The 19,601-nt window shown below is 37.9% G+C and overlaps 1 protein-coding gene across 3 annotated transcripts in view; it reads right to left on the bottom strand.

Moving 5' to 3' along the window:
- PAX5 (paired box 5) overlaps positions 1–19,601 on the bottom strand; it is a 322,505-nt gene that overhangs the window by 185,628 nt on the left and 117,276 nt on the right. For all 3 annotated transcript variants that reach the window (XM_077475368.1, XM_077475371.1, XM_077475370.1), the window contains exon 5: positions 17,364–17,492. In XM_077475368.1, the coding sequence (XP_077331494.1) occupies positions 17,364–17,492 (129 nt within the window). The remainder of the gene's footprint in view (positions 1–17,363; positions 17,493–19,601) is intronic.

Below are 19,601 nucleotides of genomic sequence, written 5' to 3'. Positions count from 1 at the left end.
ATAAAATTATATTCTGAAAGCTTCAATTCTTTTTATTCATGCATATGTGCAAATACACACAAATATGTTTCAGTACATGCAAAAAAAAAGCAATACATTTTGACCAGGAATGCTGATGTTTAAACATCAGTCCCATGTGCAAGAACCATCAAAGTTTTTTATGAGTCTTGTGTAATCAAATGTAGCAGTGTTAGTACATTATTGACTGCTAAGGGAGTGTAGCAGTGTTAGTACATTATTGTTCATTATTATTCCTAGAAATTGCTTATCCATGATTTTTGGACCATCCTATAAAATAAAGATCATCTTTGTATTTCCACTCCGGTTCATGAATGGCAAAACTTTTCTGAATAGCTAGCTTCAAAACTTCAAAATAGCAAATTAAACAAAGACACCTTAACACTTTTGAGCTGTATAACTCCATAGATCATTTTACCTAAGGATAGATTGAAAAAGCAATAACTGGGAAGTCATGAACATTTACTGCAGGTGTATTAGCCTAATGGGTTTTAAATTGCATTGACTGGTTTGACTGCAGTGAATGTTTTTGAATATGCCCATATGTAATTAGGAGAAGTTTTAGGTTTAGGCATTTACTTACCTTTATACTCATACTGTGATCATATGTTCAGTCTTAGATCAGAGCAGATCACACAGATGTTTAAGGAACAATCATTCACTAATAGGTGCACATCTAAAATGATCCCTAACTTGTGGATATTTCACATCAAAGAGTGTGCGTAGACCTTGAATACACCAATTCAAATATGTTGAAAATATCTACAATTTTCACTTTTTCAAGTGATTGTACAAGTGTCCATCAACACAGTACTTAATGTAGACTTGAATGCAAAAATGTAATATTTTCTTTCTTATAGGGGCATCTGGAAATAATAATTGTGCCTAAGTGGAACCTTTAAAAATTCAATTTTCATCTCAAACTCCTCTAACAAAACAACAGTGCTCCTCCTGCCTGGGCATTCCTGATCTGTAGCCTCACAGCTCTATTAGCCCTTCAGTGTAAAAGAATTTGAGGTACTTCTGCCTCTGACTGCTACTCTCACAAAATTTGGAGTAAGATTTGACAATGTCATTACTGTTCTGCTTCCTGATCTCCTGGCTGGAGAAAAATCTGTACCCAAAGACCTGCAGTGTAAGAATTGCTCTGCTTCTGTTTCATTATTTCTGCAGATATCTCCTGCTCCTTTTTCATAATTTCTCTGCCTGGCATCAGATCACCATTCATTGTAGTGGATACTCTGACATGAGGAAGCAAAGCTATCTTTAAAAAGGTAGGTCCATAGAGACACAGTACAAAACAAGTTGTGGTATGTCAATAATGGGGAAAACATCAGTTGCATGGGGAGTCTGTAGACTATACTGGTAACTATGCCTTTGCCATCTGCTTGCCATTTTGGCTACATCTTTCACAGTTCAAGTCCTAACACACAGGTCTAAACAAAAAACATCTAAACCAAAGTTTTTTGTTATTATTGTTTTGGTTTGAATAAAATAGAGAAGGGTTAAAACCCCTGGAAGGCTTTTTTTTCTTCCCATTGGGGAGAGTTCCCTTCACTTCCTGTTCAACTCTTCAAACTGAAATAAATACTTTCATAGACAGTTGTCACCACAGCCAGTATTCACTTTGGAAGATATCTCTTCTATTCCTATTCTTGTACCAAATGAAAAGTTTGGATTTTCCCTAATTTTTTGAACAAATAGAAAGGGTGAATCACCACTTTGGGGAAAAAGAAAGCAATACAAACTTTAAACAAATACTAATAAGATATTCACACTGACACAAAACCATATTTATGTAGCATGAAATAAATAAAACAAAGCACAAATACATGTTCTCTGAGCAATAATAACTTAATTTGATAGAAGCATCTTAAACCTTTAAATGTTTATGATACCTATGTTACCTAACATATTTCTGAAAGAGTCACATCTTTTCTATATAACTTGTTATCCTGTTATTCATTGTACTTTAATGGATGACTGCCCCTGGCAGGGATTACCCTCACCTTCCCCAACCTTTCCCATCTTCACATTTTGCTTTATTTCAAGCCAATAATACATATACAGGACCGTCTGAGCTGGAGCATTAACAACATATAAAGAGACCCCCCCCATCCACATTAAGCTTGTAACCAAAGCAAAATATAAAGTTGACCAAATAATATTAAAGACATTCTATGACACATGATACACTAGTTTTTGTTATGAGAGTCCCCCCTTACCTTTCCTTGAATACTTTTTATAAACTGATTGCCTGTTAGTGTGTTAGTAACAAAATAAAAAGATAAATGAGCATAAGATAATAACCCACTCTAGTAATCAGAAACCCTTTTCGCTCTCCCCTGTATTTAAAATGCTTTAGAAAAATGTAATAATGCAATATAGAGAGAAGGGCATCGCTATTTTGTCTGGGGATGGGCTTAAATTAAAAATATGTCTTAACAATATATGATACCTATATAACTACGGTATTTAATATTTGACAGATAGCATGCAATCAAAAGTCCAAGCGAGCTGACTTATATGACTATACAAATAAATATTCACAACTGAAAAACTGATAAGCAAAGACTTGCCTCCCCAGGGGACACCTGTAGGCTATTAATGATGGTTCTATTAACCATTTTCCGCCTGGCCTATAGCAATTTGATGGCCGAGCAGGACTTTCAACGTTCAGGATGAACATCATATGACGTCCTCCCGTAACAAGCATTGCATGCGGCCATGTGGCAGCACTGCAGGCGCAATCTGATTTTGACTGTGTCTACCGGGCATATTTGATGGTTGATCAATAAACTGTCCTGCTGCTGGAACCATGTGATCTGCTGTGATCAATCACAGTAGATTACATGACAGTTGTAAACAATGTATGCCTTACTTTCATGCCATCCATTGTGTACAATTGTGGTGCTAGCTGTGATTGGTCACAATGATCACATGGTACAGACAGGGCCAATCACAGCCCATCTGTACCATATAATTAGCTGTGGCCATTTACAGGTATTAACAGCAAAACAAACTGAATTGATTTTTTCAGTAAAATACTTGCTTATAGCAATGAATTGAATTGCTATAAGCAAGTATTTTACTGAAAAAATCAATTCAGTTTGTTTTGCTGTTAATACCTGTAAATGGCCACAGCTAATTATATGGTATAAAAAAAATACTGATCACTTACCCAGAGTAGCACATTGTTACTATGGTATTGCTCTGGTCACAGTGTGTTAGAAAAAATGTAAAAACAAAAGAAAAAAGATGTAATAAAAAGAATTGAGAAAAAATTATTGTTATTATTATTTTTTCCATACTGTCACCAGTCAGTGTCCCAGATCACCACCACACCAGTTATACGATGATGCTGTACTGCACTGGTGACAGCACAGCATGCAAAAAATAAAAATAAAAATTATTTCTTAATTTTCCAAAAAATTATGACAAAAAATTCCAACTTCAAAAAACTTGCCATACCTCTTACTAAATACCTTGGGCTGTCTACTTTCTAAAAAGGGGTAATTTGATGGATATCTGTACTGTCCTGTCATTTTTGGGAGTCATGAAATGAGATAGGCAATCAGTACATCAGGATTGATCACTTTTCAGACATATGCCATAGTTTGTGAACTCTATAACTCTCTTACAGACTAAATAATATAGTGATTTGGGTTATGTTCACCAAAAAAATGTAGAAGAATACATTTTGGGCTAAATGTATGAAGAACAATTATTTATATGCAAAATTTTATAACAGAAACAAAGAAAAACACTTATTTTTTTCAAACTTTTCAGTATTTTTTTATTTTATTTAAAAAATAAAAAAATAAACCCAGTGATGATTAAATACCACCACAAGAAAAATCTAGTTGTGTAAACAAAAATGTAAAAAATGTATTTTAGGTACAGTATTGCATGACCGCGCAATTGTCATTCAAAGTCCTATAGCGCTGAAAGCTGAAAATTGGCCAGGGCAGGAAGGGGGGTAAAAGTGCCAGTATTGACATGGTTAATCCTGTCCTCACAGTCAAAATTCTGACTGTGGTGAATTCTTTTATTCGGTATATGTCGGCAGAAGGGCTCGTACAGGCAGAATCACGTACCTGTACATTGCCCTTTAAGAGGCAGCCTGCGGGTGCACGCGCCCACGGCAATACGTATCAGCCTAAACTGAGGAAAAAAAAAATGTTTTATATATTTTTGGGGGTTATTTATTATAGCAAAAAGTAAAAAAAATGTGTTTTTTTCAAAATTGTCGCTTTTTTTTTGTTTATAACGCAAAAAATAAAAACCGCAGGGGTGATCAAATACCACCAAAAGAAATCTCTATTTGTAGGTAAAAAGGATGTCAATTTTGTTTGGGAGCCACATCGCACGACAGCGCAATTGTCAGTTAAAGCGACAAATCGCAAAAAGTGCTCTGGTCAGGAAGGGGGTAAATTCTTCCGGGGCTGAAGTGGTTAAACTGTATTGTGATGGTAGGAATCCTCCTCCTCCTGTTTAGGTATCCTCAGCCCTGGTGCTATATTCAGTAGTTTATTAGCCTTCACACACAGACCATACCAAGCACTTATTCTGATTTACAGTAAAATTACAAGGTTTTTTTTATAAGCCATTCTAAAAGCACTACATGGGAAGTGTTCATTCACACGATCTCGTCAGGGGGAAAAAAACAATGTTATGTGCATTTTATTGGTGGGAATAAAAGTGCTTTAGGAAATAGGAATATTTATATGCAAGTCATATATTATGTCAAAATATAGCATGAAGCCAATGTGTATTTATCTTGTACCCATATTTCTTCCAAAACATGAACATTCATGGTAAACGAAGCAAAATATGCAACATTTTACAGAGATATATATGCAAGGTGAAGCTCTCTTCTTGCACGTGTTTGTTTTGATGTACAATTCAGGCACATTGTCCAAATTTGTAAAAATCACTCCCTATGTGCAAAAGTCAGATAAAAAAAGGCTATAAAAAATGTTGCTATCAAACTATTCAAAGCAATCAGTCATTCAATTCAATGAAATAGAAATCAGATTTTGCCAGATAGAAAATCTGTCAGGACGTGCTATCATGCAAAAATCAGGTCTACTGCTGTCCATGTGCATACTTACATTTTTTAAGCTTGTTCACAGTATTCATGGTGAAATCTCTAGAGGTCTACAACTTTGGGTTTATTATTGTTCTTACACCTAAGCGCTAATAAGTACAGTCAGTCAGATTTTATCTTGTTTTGATTTGACATTAGTGGAGAGAATTTTATTGGTTACAATTAGTTACCATATTTAAAGTGCATGTCAAGGAAAAACTTCTCTCAAGTACATGCAAATACATTTCACCATGTCTAATCCCTGTAAAAGTGCTACAAGTACAGAAAAACCACAATGTCGCTGCCAGAAATACAGTGAGCTCCCAACACAGTGGAATTGACTTACTAAAACTGGACAGTGCAAAATCTGGTGCAGCTCTACAAAGAAACCAATCAACTTCCATTTTTTTTTGTCAAAGATTAAAGTGGATGTAAACCCATTTTTTTTTTTATGAAGACTTCCTTCTACCTGGTACAGTAGAGGATGTCAAGTCATCTGTGCCCAGTCTTGCCACAAAGAGTTGAATCCAGCTCTGAGCAATCCTCTTATCTTTCTTTACTAAAATAAAAAACGACCCACAGAAAAATGTGTGTCGCCACATCCCCCACTGTTGTATCTGATTTCCTTATCTCATGAACGAGCATAGAGAGAGAGAGAGAGAGTGTTACGAATCCAGCCAGCACCGAGTGTATAGCACATGCGCAGAGAGCCCTGAGCACACTCTGCTTCTGCCCAGAACTCGTTTTGCTTCTCCTGTGCGCACAGTTTCCCCCCCCCCCCCAGGCGCGAGGTTCATCCTTGCGATGCTGCCTGGCCAAGGGGAGTGTAGAGGTGGGTAGGGTGTCTTGTGGTGTCATGACTCCACCCACCAAGTGCCGGAAAATAGACCCGCCCACCAATTACGAGTTTTGCAAGGTTTCAACTACAGAAGGGGTGACATTTCAAAGGTAGGGATACATGCAGGGGGCATGTATATACATGAATAGTATGCCATTAGTTTATAAATGATGAGCGGTGAGTTTACATCCACTTTAATTGAACAAGATGAAGTTAGAAGCTGAAAGGCTACCGTGCGCATTTGCACCAGATTTTGCACTCTTCAGTTTTTGTAAATCACCCCCAGTTTTTTTGCTGCTCTGAAATCCCAAGCAGTGTTTTCAGCCCCACCTGCTGGACCACAGAACTCTGTCTATCTCTCACCCCTCTCTCTCTCCCAGTTCACATGCATATACTGAGAAAATAACCCTGTCTACACACTATGGGGTTGATTTACTAAAGGCAAATAGACTGTGTACTTTGCAAAGTGCAGTTGCACTCTGCAAGTGCTGCTGCTCCAGAGCTTAGTAAATGGGAGGAAGCTCTGCTGGCTTCCATCATCCAATCACGTGCAAGCAAAAATGCATTTTTTTTGTTTTTTTAAATTCCTTGTACATGATTCGCTACTCTTTGCAAAGTGAAGCTTTACCTCATTTACTAAGCTCTGGAGTAACTTACCTTTAGTAAATCAACCCCAATATGTGGGGAACGTGTACCGAGGAGATCTACTGTAGATCTATAGACTGCATGCCTACATCAATAGGAACTGGTTTTAAAGGAGATACCTGTGTAGAGATTTTACAAGTCTAGTGATAATCTCAATGGTAGTAATAAAAGCTGCTTCTCACTACAGGAACAAGGTAAAAATAATGTTGGAACATGCTCTAGACAGGAAGAGGGAGGTTTGGGGTAAACTTGTGATACCTGGGCATACACTTAAGGAATTAACATTTGAGAATTTAAATTCTATTGAATAAGGTGACTTATGATATTTGAGTACCTTAACTCACAGGTACACCTTATTGCATGAAAATATCACTAAAATAAACAACAATTTTTAATCGAACTGTGTGAAAGTAGCAATCAAAAATAATATTAACTTGTTTAGGTTGTCATCAACAAGGGGCAAGTGAAACTTACTAAATGCTCCCCAAACATGTGGGATGAAAGGGCATGTTGTCCAAATATAAGCGATTAGTAAGGCATTTGCTTTGCTAACCATTTTATTGCTGCAAAATGAACATTTTAAAGTGTATGAAAACCCTTATCTTCTCTGTTTTTGCTTCCTTGGTGATCTGGTAAATATGCCATTGAGAGCGTTTTGTTAAATCAATTTAATAAGTACAAGAATATTGATCCTTTTTGAAATTTAGAGCTGTCCTTTACACGCTTCCTGTGTTCCTGTGTCTCAAGGAGCCTGATTGAGCTTCCTAGTTTGCATCTCAGCATTACAAGTAGTGCCTATGCTCTGGAGTTGAAGACAGCTGAACAAGTGATTAAGTTGTTTAGAAACTGGGAAGGGCTGACACTCAGCCTACAAAAATGCTATGTGTTCTCAGGCCCCAACTGAAAATGAAGTGCTTTCTGGGTGATAAACAGGTATTTTTATGTATTTTATATATCTTACAAATAACACAGCTGGGCAAATGTGTATGTATCACAGACATGTAATAAAAATGACTTTCTGGACATTGTGGAAGCAGAGCAAGTGCTTAGTAATACCCCAAACTTGTATCAATTTGTGTTTGTCATTTTACTATGTTCATTTATGGAGATTAAGGCTATATATAACAAATAATCTAACTTTATCAATTTATCAAGAAAGTGTATTAAATAAACGTTTTGTCTTTCTCTTTGAAAACCTCACTGTGCAGATTTAATGTTGGGATTTTCATCACAGGCGTGACTTACCATACAGGCAGGCTGCCTACGCTTGCACCTATTCCCTACAACCTTTGTGGGGCATAGGGTTTTGTCGTGTGACCGCTCGTGAGCCGCGCCTCTGGGCTTCCGACCCTCACCCCACTGCTGGATTCTGTGGCGAGATGTATGGACCATATATCTTTTGTAACCTGTGAAGGACGTCTAAGCATGAACCTGGGTAAACTCCACCATTAAGCACTATAATTTGTATGAACCTCTCGGCAATACCATACTGGGTAATTACACTGACAAATCTAGAATATGTTTAATACTAATCCTATTCGATAGATTTATTAAGTTGTATCTTGTCTCTCTATCAACAGACTTTCTCTGAAGAAGACCCTAGTGGTTGAAACGCGTTAGAACTATAAATTTATTTTTGCTGTTACTAATCTTATACAGTATATTTATAGTTAGGTCTGCTTAGTGTATGCCCAATTGTCATTGCAATTTTTGTATGTACAAGCTTGGTTCTATTTATATCTTTTTATTTTAAATACCTGGGTGAAGCTCATGTTTTTACCACACAATAAAGTAATCTTTTTTATATAGTATGCTACGCTTACTGTTTATTGCTGCCTAAAAATCCCGTTGGTGGGGGAATTCGTTTTATTTTTCTGATTCATAGGGGTGAGCAGCACCCTTTTTGCTCTTGTTAGCAGTGTGTTCCTTCCAATAGTAAGGCATTTGCTTTGCTAACCATTTTATTGCTGCAAAATGAACATTTTAAAGTGTATGAAAACCCTTATCTTCTCTGTTTTTGCTTCCTTGGTGATCTGGTAAATATGCCATTGAGAGCGTTTTGTTAAATCAATTTAATAAGTACAAGAATATTGATCCTTTTTGAAATTTAGAGCTGTCCTTTACACGCTTCCTGTGTTCCTGTGTCTCAAGGAGCCTGATTGAGCTTCCTAGTTTGCATCTGATTGAGCTTCCTAGTTTGTATCAATTTGTGTTTGTCATTTTACTATGTTCATTTATGGAGATTAAGGTTATATATAACAAATAATCTAACTTTATCAATTTATCAAGAAAGTGTATTAAATAAACGTTTTGTCTTTCTCTTTGAAAACCTCACTGTGCAGATTTAATCTGCCCCCTGTGTCAATCTTCCATTATGTGTCCTCTTTCAGAAAGTGAAAACAACTGATCTCCCACCAAGTCACATCTGCTCTGAGTCCGTATTATAGCAGACGAAAAAAAATGACACCCTGAACCCTATAAACCAATAAAGATTGTCTGATTTGGTTTGCCCCTGTTGTTACCAAGCAGGCAACCCACTGGGTTAAGGACTGGTGACATCTGTTTAAAAAATGCCAGGAGTTAGAGGAACAAAAAGGTAATAAATCAACTCTATACAAGGTGCTCTGCGGAATTCATAATCCCTTCCACTCCAGAGTGCAACACGAAGAGTGCCTTGGCCAGAAGTGCCTCGTTCATGTTCACCTTGTAATAAGATATGGATTTTTTAATTTGTGAAAAATAGGAGCCATAAACTAAAATATTAATAAGGCAATAAGGTATTTCTGAAATGAATTTATGTACTGGTACACATTCCCAAAAAAAAAATCTTAATTATTTTGGCTTGAGGTGAAAAGTGCTTGTTTGTATCCATATTTCAGCAACAGAAAAAGAGACTGTGATAGGAAAGGTTATCGCTGCTGTTGTTATGTGCTGAATATATATAACATAGCTGTCAATTATCCCCAATTTCCTAGGACACTCCTAGGTGTTGGAGATCTTAAAAAAAAATCCTGGATTTTAAAAACAGAAATTCAAATGCCATATTCAGTCTAGATGATCTACTTTTTTATGTTAAATGCTTAACTCCAGGTAAATATAAAAATAACACTATTTAATCTATTTATTTATTTGTTCAGAAATCATCAAATAGAGATAGTATAAGTATCTCAAAGCCGTATCTGTATTAAATCGTAATTTTAGGCAAACTGCTAAATACACAGATAAAATACCTATATGAGAGCTGTCTTGCCTGCAAAAAGGATTTGTATTTCTGTCCACCAGTCTTGAGATATATGCAGCTCAGCACAGTACAGCCCATTCTAGCAGGGGAGGGCACCTGACCTTTCTCTGCTGCAGTTTAATTTTTACTTACAGGTCTTCTCTCAACCATGTGACTGGACAGTGAAAGGAGAAGAAGCACACTGATGAGCTGCCATAACTGTTGTTATGCTCTCTCCCCCAATCAGCATGTTTTTTCCTCTCCAGCACACCTAGCAGTAAAATGGGTCGCTGGTTCGAATCCCAACCACGACACTACCTGCCTGGAGTTTGCATGTTCTCCCTGTGCCTGCGTGGGTTTACTCCGGGTACTCCGGTTTCCTCCCATACTCCAAAGACATGCAGGTAGGTTAATTGGCTTCTGTCCAAAAATTGGCCCTAGTATATGAATGGGGACCTTGGATTGTGGGCTCCTTGAGGGTAGGGACCGGTGTAAGTGTGCAATGTACAGGGATAGGGAAAATTGTAGACACTCACTCAGGTTGAACTGGATGGACTGGTGTCTTTATTCAACCTTACTAACTATGTAACTATGATACCAAATCAAACGCAAGTACCCATGTCTCCCAATTAAATTACATTGCATTTCACAGTGCTTTGAATGGGCCTATGGAACAGGTAAGAGCACAGAGATACCTTCACTAATGTGCGGATGTTCCTTCAATGTCACATCAGCAGGCTGAGGGAAGGGAGGTAACACTACTGTATTTATTCACTGTATAAACAAGAGAAATAAACAAAATCCTCTCCAGTTCAGTTATATATACATTGCAAGGATGTTAGCATACTTATTTGCGGAGTCCAATCTACTACCATTGCATAGGAACCCAGGGCAAGGAGAAGGCCATTGCAGGAGGAATATTTGACCTGGGCACAGTTTTCACTTCAGTGGGGGGGATGCCGCATGGAAAGCTGCACCTACCTCATCAGGGGACTGTATGTGTACAAGAGCAAAGTTTTCTGTGTACAGGTGGAAATTGGAGGTGTCTGTGTGTGTGTACAGGTGGGGGGCTGTATGTGTACAGATGGGAAGGAAAGGGATGTTTGGGGGGAGGCCCTGCCAGGTAGGCTTCACTGGGACATGTGACTTCTATTGTCAGTCCTGCTTAATCTACTCAGGCACCACAGACCAAGCGCCTGGGATTAAGCATGGAAGGATGTTCTGCAATGTAAAAGAGGCATTTGAAAGCAAGACAATGGATTTTGACTTGCTATGTATGAAGCAGAGGGGTGATAGAAAGCACAGTGCTGAACGCCCAGGTGCAAGCACTCAGATTCAGGAAAAGTCTGACCAGGACAACATTGAAGGAGAAAGCCCCCAAGGAGTGGAGGTCAATACCTGCTCTTGGAAAGAGATTCTGGAGAAACTTAATGATTAGAAGGTAAGTGCCTGTACAGCACAGTCCACATGAAAGCACCCTGATCTCCTATGGATAGCTATAATACAATAATCAATAAATTATTTGTTGATTATTAGTTTAATGTGGCACCAAGCATTTTCCCCAGGTCCTGTAACACTGAGGTGTGACCACAGATGTATCCCCCTAGAGCTTTCCCAGCTGTATGTTCAGTGTGCATTCTGCATCATCTATACCAGTGCAGCCCTGGGAAGTCTTGGGAAACTTTTGGCTTGTTGTGGCCTGGAATCTGCAAGCTGAAAAAGTTCACTCTTCATCAGATTGTAGGATTTCACCCACCAGAGCCAGGCTGAGAAGGATGGGGGGTGGGGTGACTGCAGGTGGGGCAGTTGCCCAGGGTTTGTTGTGGCTAGCTCTGCAATCATCATAATGTACCCCAGTCATGCAATATAAGAAAGTTGTAAGCATCTGTACGTCGATTTGATTTTTCTATTGATAATCCCAGAGTGTCTCTGGACATGCATTCTGACCTGTTCTTGTGCTACAAATGCCCCTCATTAGCCTCAGTATTTTACTTTTTCATACAAACAACACAGCAAAAACAATTAAAAATGTAAAGCCACAATACACAAATAACAATTAAATACACAAAGATGAAGAAAAAACAAAGGATCTTTCACCTAAGCAGCTGAATGATTAAAGTAAGGGCCTATTGACACTAGCAGACATTCTTTATGGGTGCTGCTGGACATTGTGCACTGTGCTGTGATCTCTTGTTATGACAAATCACAGTGCTTTTTTCTTTTAATTTTAATAAAATGACACTTCATGTAACTCTGTGCATGGCAGTGTTTTGCAAAGCATTTCCATGTGTTGTTAACATTGTGATAAAATGTATGTATGCATCATTTGCAGACTGCAGTCTTTGTATAGGAATGGTGTTGAACAATGCTGCCTCATGCAGCCCAAACAATAAACAAATCCTTAGAGCTTTCAAATGTAACTTAAAGAGGATCCTCAGTCTGAAAAAAAGTTAGCTGTTAAAAAAACTAAATCTGCTAACTTTTAATAAACATGCACTTACCAGTCCAGTGATTATTATTATTGTTATTAATATTATAATTATTCAAGATTATTCAGGATATTATTATTATTCAGGGGTCCACACCATGGCCGGTTCTTCACCGGTCTTCTGGTCTTTGGCCCCACCATTTTGAGTGTGGGAAGCAGGCTGTGACTTCCTGCAGCTTCACAGCCGGCTCCGAACAATTCACACTGCACTTTCTGAATGGACCCGCAGCCCCTGGAGGGACAAGCCTCTGCTTGATTTGCCTAGGCAAGGCGTGTGGAATTAGGTGTCAAAACTAGGTACCCGCTCCTTAAAAAAAAAAAAACTTTAAAATATGGTAGAGTGGAGGAGGAGGAGGAGGAGGAAAAGCAGAACATCCCTTTAAATATGACCTACAGCTTTAAACAAAAATCAGAAACAATCAACCTTTTCAATAAGTGGAATTCAAAATATACTGGTAAGCTTCTAATTACCACTGGTGCCTGAATGGTTTCAGAAACCACAATTTGGTTAGTGTCCATGCAACAAATTTCACTTATGTGGCTATAATTTACCATAATAGGAGAGCTTCTTTCTGAAAAACAATACATTTCCTCAGCCTATTTGCTTTAACTTCCAACTGGATATAAGAGAGGTTTGGGAATTCCCTTTTGCAAAAACACTGTCACTTTGCTCCAGATGAAGTGTTAAAGTGCACCTGTGCCCAGCGTATGGGCACAAACCTATTTACATATTCTTAACAACCAGTAAAATCATTTTTAAACAAGTCATCCCTGATCTATATAGTTGTTTCTAATGGGGATTTATTCATTTGCAAGAATCCTAAAAAAATCACAAAGAAAAAGATTCAACCGTTGTGTTTCAGACAGCTTAGGCACACCTGCTGTGTGTTTACAATAGAGGGATAGAGAGGCTGCCAAAATTCTTGTTCAACAGAAAGTAACAGGAAAAGAGCTAAGCTTTCAAAGCCTGTGTGGTGGATTTTAAATATTAATTTCTTCACAAACTTTATAGCTGAATGAGAACTTGTTTTAGGTTGCTTCTACTACTTGTTCAGAAAATGTTACAGAATAATTGTTATGTTAAGAATTCAGTTTAAAAGTTACCTTTAATTAAAAAATAACAAGTACACATATTTTTTCAGGTAAAGATGTGCATTTATAATTTTTTAGAACAGGAGCTTGCAAGGTACTAAGCCTACAATCTGCCCGTATCTCTGTATGGGCTTTTAGTTACAGAGCTGCAAGCATGTAAATGAACTACATGTGTGCTGATAAGTGCACTTGCAGTTCATTTAAACTGCAAGTCTGTCTGCCACAGTGGTAGTAGTATATTCATTGAATAATGTTCATTCATGAGTAACACAGCTGTCCTGTAATTTGAGTAAAGCACATATATGTGCAGTGTTTACTTATCTCTCTCCAGAGCTCTAAGTGTTGTTTCTCTCTGGTGCTTCATTCCTCGGTTATCAGCATGAGTCACTTCTGACAAGTTTTCCTGACACATGAGATAAATTTGTATTGGAAGGGAAAGGGGGGAAAAAGCTCAGAACAGAGCTTGTCTATTCAGAACGCAGTTCTTTTACTGTGTGGAGGGGGTGTGTGCCTTTCCTTCAATCACACACACTGTAACTGCAGTCTCTCCACCCCCTTCTCTGTGCTCCTGACAGATAAAGAAAGATTTTTAACACCATCTGCACTTTTGAAAGGTTGTAGAGAAGAGGAGACCGCAGGTAAACAAGTAAAACCTATGTAGGGAAATTTGTTTCATCTTTGCGTATCTGAGGCTGTTCACTTCACTGGGTATATGTGAGGGTTTACAACCACTTTAAGGGTGAATTATCCAGGTTAGGTTAAGGTTTAGAGATGGGGTATGGGTTGATTGTTGGGGACAGGAGTTAGGTAAGAGTTAGGGGTATTATTATTTTATCATGTTTCATGTTTTGCCCTGTTCACTTCTTTTTAGCAAAAAAAAAAAAAGCCCTTCACCAAGCCCTACCTAAACCACTAGCTGAACAAGCAGGCAATGTGGAGTTAGTGTATATCTGTCACTCATATAGGCTGGCAATTAATAATTCATAAACTTAATAATAATTAATAATTAATAATAATTAATAATAATTAATAATAATAATAATTAATAATAATTAATAAACTATCAAAAATTATCTTTTTTTTAAATGTTACTACATTGCATACAAATTTACAAAAGTGTGCTGCTATCAAGAATTTGTCACATATTTAGAACTGAGAATAAGTAAGACTATGTTTTGAAGCTTGAATCATTACAACTACAAAACAACCCGGATGATTACATTTTACTGCCCACCGAGTTTATTATCTGTTCAACAAGCCTTATCTAACTAATAATGAGATGTGAGGGTAATGGACTAAAATTTTTTGGATATTTTTGATATATAAAAGTGCAATTGAAATCTACAGTAAAATTGCAAGGAACATTAATTGAACTCAATTATGCTGGAATATCATTTTCCACACTCCTTAGCTCTGTTTAATAACTGAACATGCACTTTATACTGCTCCCACACTTTCACTGAGTGGTATAACATCATTCAACATTTCTAGATCCAACATCAAGGCATTATCCATCGTGACTCTGTTACCAGTGTAAAGGATAAAAGTACCATTACTTATGTCAGCCAAAATACTATATCCCGTTTAAACATTTTGGAAAAAACAAGAAAACACATACTAGTTAATGTAGGTTATGCTCCCACCCCTCCATGTCCCAATGTCAAATGTTTATATTTTTATTAATATTTCATTTGCAAGGTTATCAAAATGCTGCTTATATGCTATGGCAATTAACATGTTGTTCAAAGTAATATATAGATGCTTTATTATTCATTATGACTCTATCTAGCCTAGGAAAATGTGTGTTATTGCAAAATGAAGTATTAAGTCTTAAAATTCTAAAAAAAAAAAAAATGTAGTTCACTGGCTGTCATGCTTCACTTCTAGCTTTAGAACTTTTTAAGTCGCTGACCTAAAACAATAATACATGACAATAAAGTGACACTAAACAATATGCTTATTTTTCCAGAAATAGTCTATACACATCAAATGCTTATTGGCTCTGTAATCAATTTTTCATGAAAATTCTTTATGAGCTCCTGAATCTCCTCTTTTGCCTCTCACTTCTATTTCTTTGAAGTGAGTAATGCATATTAGTTGCAGTCATGTGCATTCCTCAATGCACATCACAAATCCTATAGTCTATCTCTGGAGTGAGCAAGAGAGAGTGGTCTTGTTCCTACACACAGTGGGACCCCGGAGAATGAACGTAGCCACCAGGGCCATCTTTACCACAGGAAAATGGGGCATCTGCCCAGGGTCCTGCCATTGATGGGGCCCAAAGCAGCTGCCCCTGGAGCCCATGCTGCCCGCTGGCTTTCTTTCAGCCAAGTTTCTCCACCTCCGGGATCTGGTGATGGGTGGTCGCTACTGTCACTTGTAAATATAGAAGCGCTGCTTCTGTATTTACAAGTGACAGCGCTTTCCTCCCGATGGCCATTTAGAACCCTCCCTACTCTATAAAACACATCGGGGATCACACAGGCAGAAGCTGTTCCACGGACATGCGGTGAGTTACAGCTTCTCTTCTGTAGCCCCACTCTGATGTTAGTTAGGTGATTGGAATGCTCAGTATTGAAAGGGGGAGGAAGGGGATTGATGCTAGAGGAACGTGTATTGATGGAGGATGAGCTTCAAACTTATCTGGGGAGAAGAGAGCTCTGTGCTTGGGAAAGGGGGGGAAGGGGGGGCGACTTGGATGTTCACAGCTCACCCCTAAATCTTGCACTTCATACACAGCTTACCCCTAAACCCTGCAGTCCGTACACAGATCACCCCTAAATCCTGCACATCTTACATAGCTCACCCCTAAACCCTGCACTGCATACACAGATCACCCCTAAATCCTGCACTCCATACACAGCTCACCCCTAATTCCTGCACTCCATACACAGCTCATCCCTAAATCCTGCACTCCGTACACAGCTCGCCCCTAAATCCTGAACTCCATACACAGCTCACCCCCAAATCCTGCACTCTATACGCAGCTCACCCCTAAATTCTGTACTCCTTACACAGCTCACCCCTAAACCCTGCACTCCCTACACAGCTCATACCTAAATCCTGCACTCCATACACAGCTCACCCCTTAATTCTGCACTCTGTACACAGCTCACTCTTAAACCATGCACTCCATACACAGCTCACCCCTAAACCCTGCACTCCGTACACAGCTCACCCCTAAATCCTGATTTTACTGGATGTGGGGCCAACCAGAAATCTTTCTTGCTCATTTAATTTTTTTTTATAAAAAAAAATAATGATTTCTATGAAGTTTTAGCTGCCTGTATTTCTAGGCCTACTGGACACTTTGACATCTTGTCTTTACTAAAGGTGATATCTGCTTATAATTTTTTCACATTATGCTTGGTTTGAATTGTCCAGTTTTGTGTTAGGACAAAAGTCATTTCTATTAAGTTTTACCACTCATAAATTCTGTTTTTTTGGGTCAAGAGAATAACAAAACCAAAGTGTAGTATTTTCTCCAATAAATGAGCATTCATTTGGGCTTTTCTTCTTACCTTTTTACATCACCCTTTTTACCCTTTTTAGCCCAACCACCCTAGTACTTGAGCAACCGTAAAGAACCAAAGTATACAAATTTACAGATTGTTATGCAATGAAATAATAAACTCATGAAAGTCCTGTTTGCATACATTGGTGACTTAAATCTTACTTAACTGTAGGTCGTTGCTCAAATAAAAAGCAAGTAGTGATTAACTAAAGACCGTTCAGCAAATTGTTTAAAGAGAAGCATACAGCTCTGAGCAAAACATTAAAGAAAAAATTATACTATCATTCTATGAATTCTATGAACTAACTTTAGATATGACAGATAATAACCTAAACGTTACACTTAATCTTCAGGGAAAGACGTAAAATGGATAATGGTTTGGCAAACAAACACAAGTACTCTAGCTTTCTGCAGTTGTTGCATAAAGTAGAGCACAGGACAAAAGTCTGAATTTATTACCTTCATCTCTTTTGCGTTTGTTATTCTCAGCATTAGATGATGTAATTCCCAGAATTCCACTGATCGAGTAAGAAGAACCTGCTGAGTCTGTGCTTACTGAGGAGACCTGAGTCACTGATCCAGTTGAAGCTGAAAGGAGCACAAATAAAACAAATTATACCAGCTCCAAAATGGACAAGGGGAAAATTAGGTCTACGTAACCATTTATTTTATACTTAGGAGTCAAGTTATGCAAACATGTTCACAAATGGAATCTTGTCTTTAAATGTGCCTGAAAGAAGAACTGTTGTTGTTGCACACAGCAACCAATCAGAATAATTTTTATTCTGCCAGAGTGGTATTGATTAGGAATGAAATCATTTTAGTTATTCTCACTAGCTACCATGTTCAAAAATAACTGACTGCATAAACAATAATTTGTATGTTGCCTATGTACAACCTACATTTCGTTGCAGAGTTTTACTGACTGAAAGGCAGTTTGTCTGTTGGAGACCACATTCGTGACTTTAAGGGATGACTTACAACAGATGTGATAGAACTGTATTGGACATCTATTCAAGAAAAATGCCTTGTCTCCTACTTGGTTGTCCATGGCGGTGTGTGCTAAAAAAAAAGTATTACATGCACTTCTTTTTTTCTGAACAGCACAGCCTTGCTCTGTGCTGCAGCCCATAGAACCTAATGAAATGTCACTGTAAATTCAAGTTAATTTACAAAAAAGTAAACAGTGAGATGCACCGTGATCGACACTGCTGTCATCCTACTGCAGACCAGCAGCTGCGTTCTAATGCAGCTGCTGGTATGAACCAGCCCTAAAACTGTAAATGAAATGACTCACAGGAGAAGTATGGCCAAAAGGGTTTTGGCCATACTTTTCCTTCTAACCAGTCCATATACACTATAACCCTGCATATTAATTTTTGCCGAACAGAACAAACTGGTTTTCAAAAGTGATTGCAGATATTTAAAAATAAAGAGATGTTTCTGAATGAATACAGAATACAGATTTTTTTTGTAAAGTAAAGTATAAATAAGGCCGATACCAAATCTGCAAGCAGCCTTACACAAAATTAGGCCAGTAGGTTAATAAGCTTTCTTTTAACTAGTCCTAGTGTGTGTGTATAACTATACTAGAAAGAACTTGTTATTTCCACTGTGACAGAGACCAAGGCGAGCCACTCAGTGTTCTCTGTCTGGGGCTATACTCTCCTCTCAATATAATCAGCTCTATTAAAAAAAAAAGAAACAATGCAAGCTGAATGCCAGCAAATATATTGTTTTCCTTTACAACATACAAGTTTACATTCAAAAGCAACTACAATTCTTTTCTGTGTGGAATTTTAATAGAAGTGCAACGTATTGTAAATTATTATAATCACATAGCAATAAAAAAAAAAAAAATTCTGCTAATGGCACAGGTCAGGTCCCTTGTAAAATGACAGTTATTAAAGGACAAGTATACTTCCATTAAAGTACTAACCTACCCTCCCTTACTTGTACTTACTAGTACTTACTAGTACTTGGGAGGCAGCCCTATAAAACTCAATGACTGCTTACTGCATAGGAGTAGCCAGTAGTAGGCAATATAAACCTTCCTACCTGCAGCTTGTGTTTTTCACCTGTATAAGATTTGCATAGCTCTTGTAGTTTCATGGTGTCATGCTGCGATGTACACATAGCCTACAGTAGAGTAAATATTCACATTCCGGTGACAGTTTCTGTTTGTGTTCAAACATAAGGCATGTGGCATGGCACTGCACAGATTAATACATCTATACATTAATACATTAATACATTAATACATATCTGTCTATAGTGAGAGAACTGACACTTCCTGTTAGGAAACTATATATTCCACAGTCCCTGGGTCTCTCAGTCTAGTGCTCCACAGGGGAGAGCTAAACAGTAACTAGATCTGATACAGACACAAACAGGCAATGCATTCACAGAGATTGCCTTATTGAAATATTAGCACTCCCGCATTTGTAATACAACACAGAGGAACTGGCAAAGCAAGAATTGAATACTGTGTGACCTGGAAAAGGAAGTTGTCTGGTCCTTTAGCAAATAGGGACAAGCTAGGTGAACGAATACATGGACATATGGGAACCAATCAGCCATGACACTACAAACTGCAGTCACAAGTGAGCCCATTATTACAAGGTAAGGAAAACAAACAACACATGGAAAATAACTCAATAACTTTGGGGGGGAAAGGACTAACCAAACGGTTATGCC

This window comes from Lithobates pipiens, unplaced genomic scaffold (genome assembly GCF_037356315.1).
Source record: "Lithobates pipiens isolate NorthernLeopardFrog02 unplaced genomic scaffold, aLitPip1_a1.2 Scaffold_13, whole genome shotgun sequence".
Lineage (NCBI taxonomy): Eukaryota > Metazoa > Chordata > Amphibia > Anura > Ranidae > Lithobates > Lithobates pipiens.
This window is presented reverse-complemented; position numbering and strand designations above follow the sequence as displayed.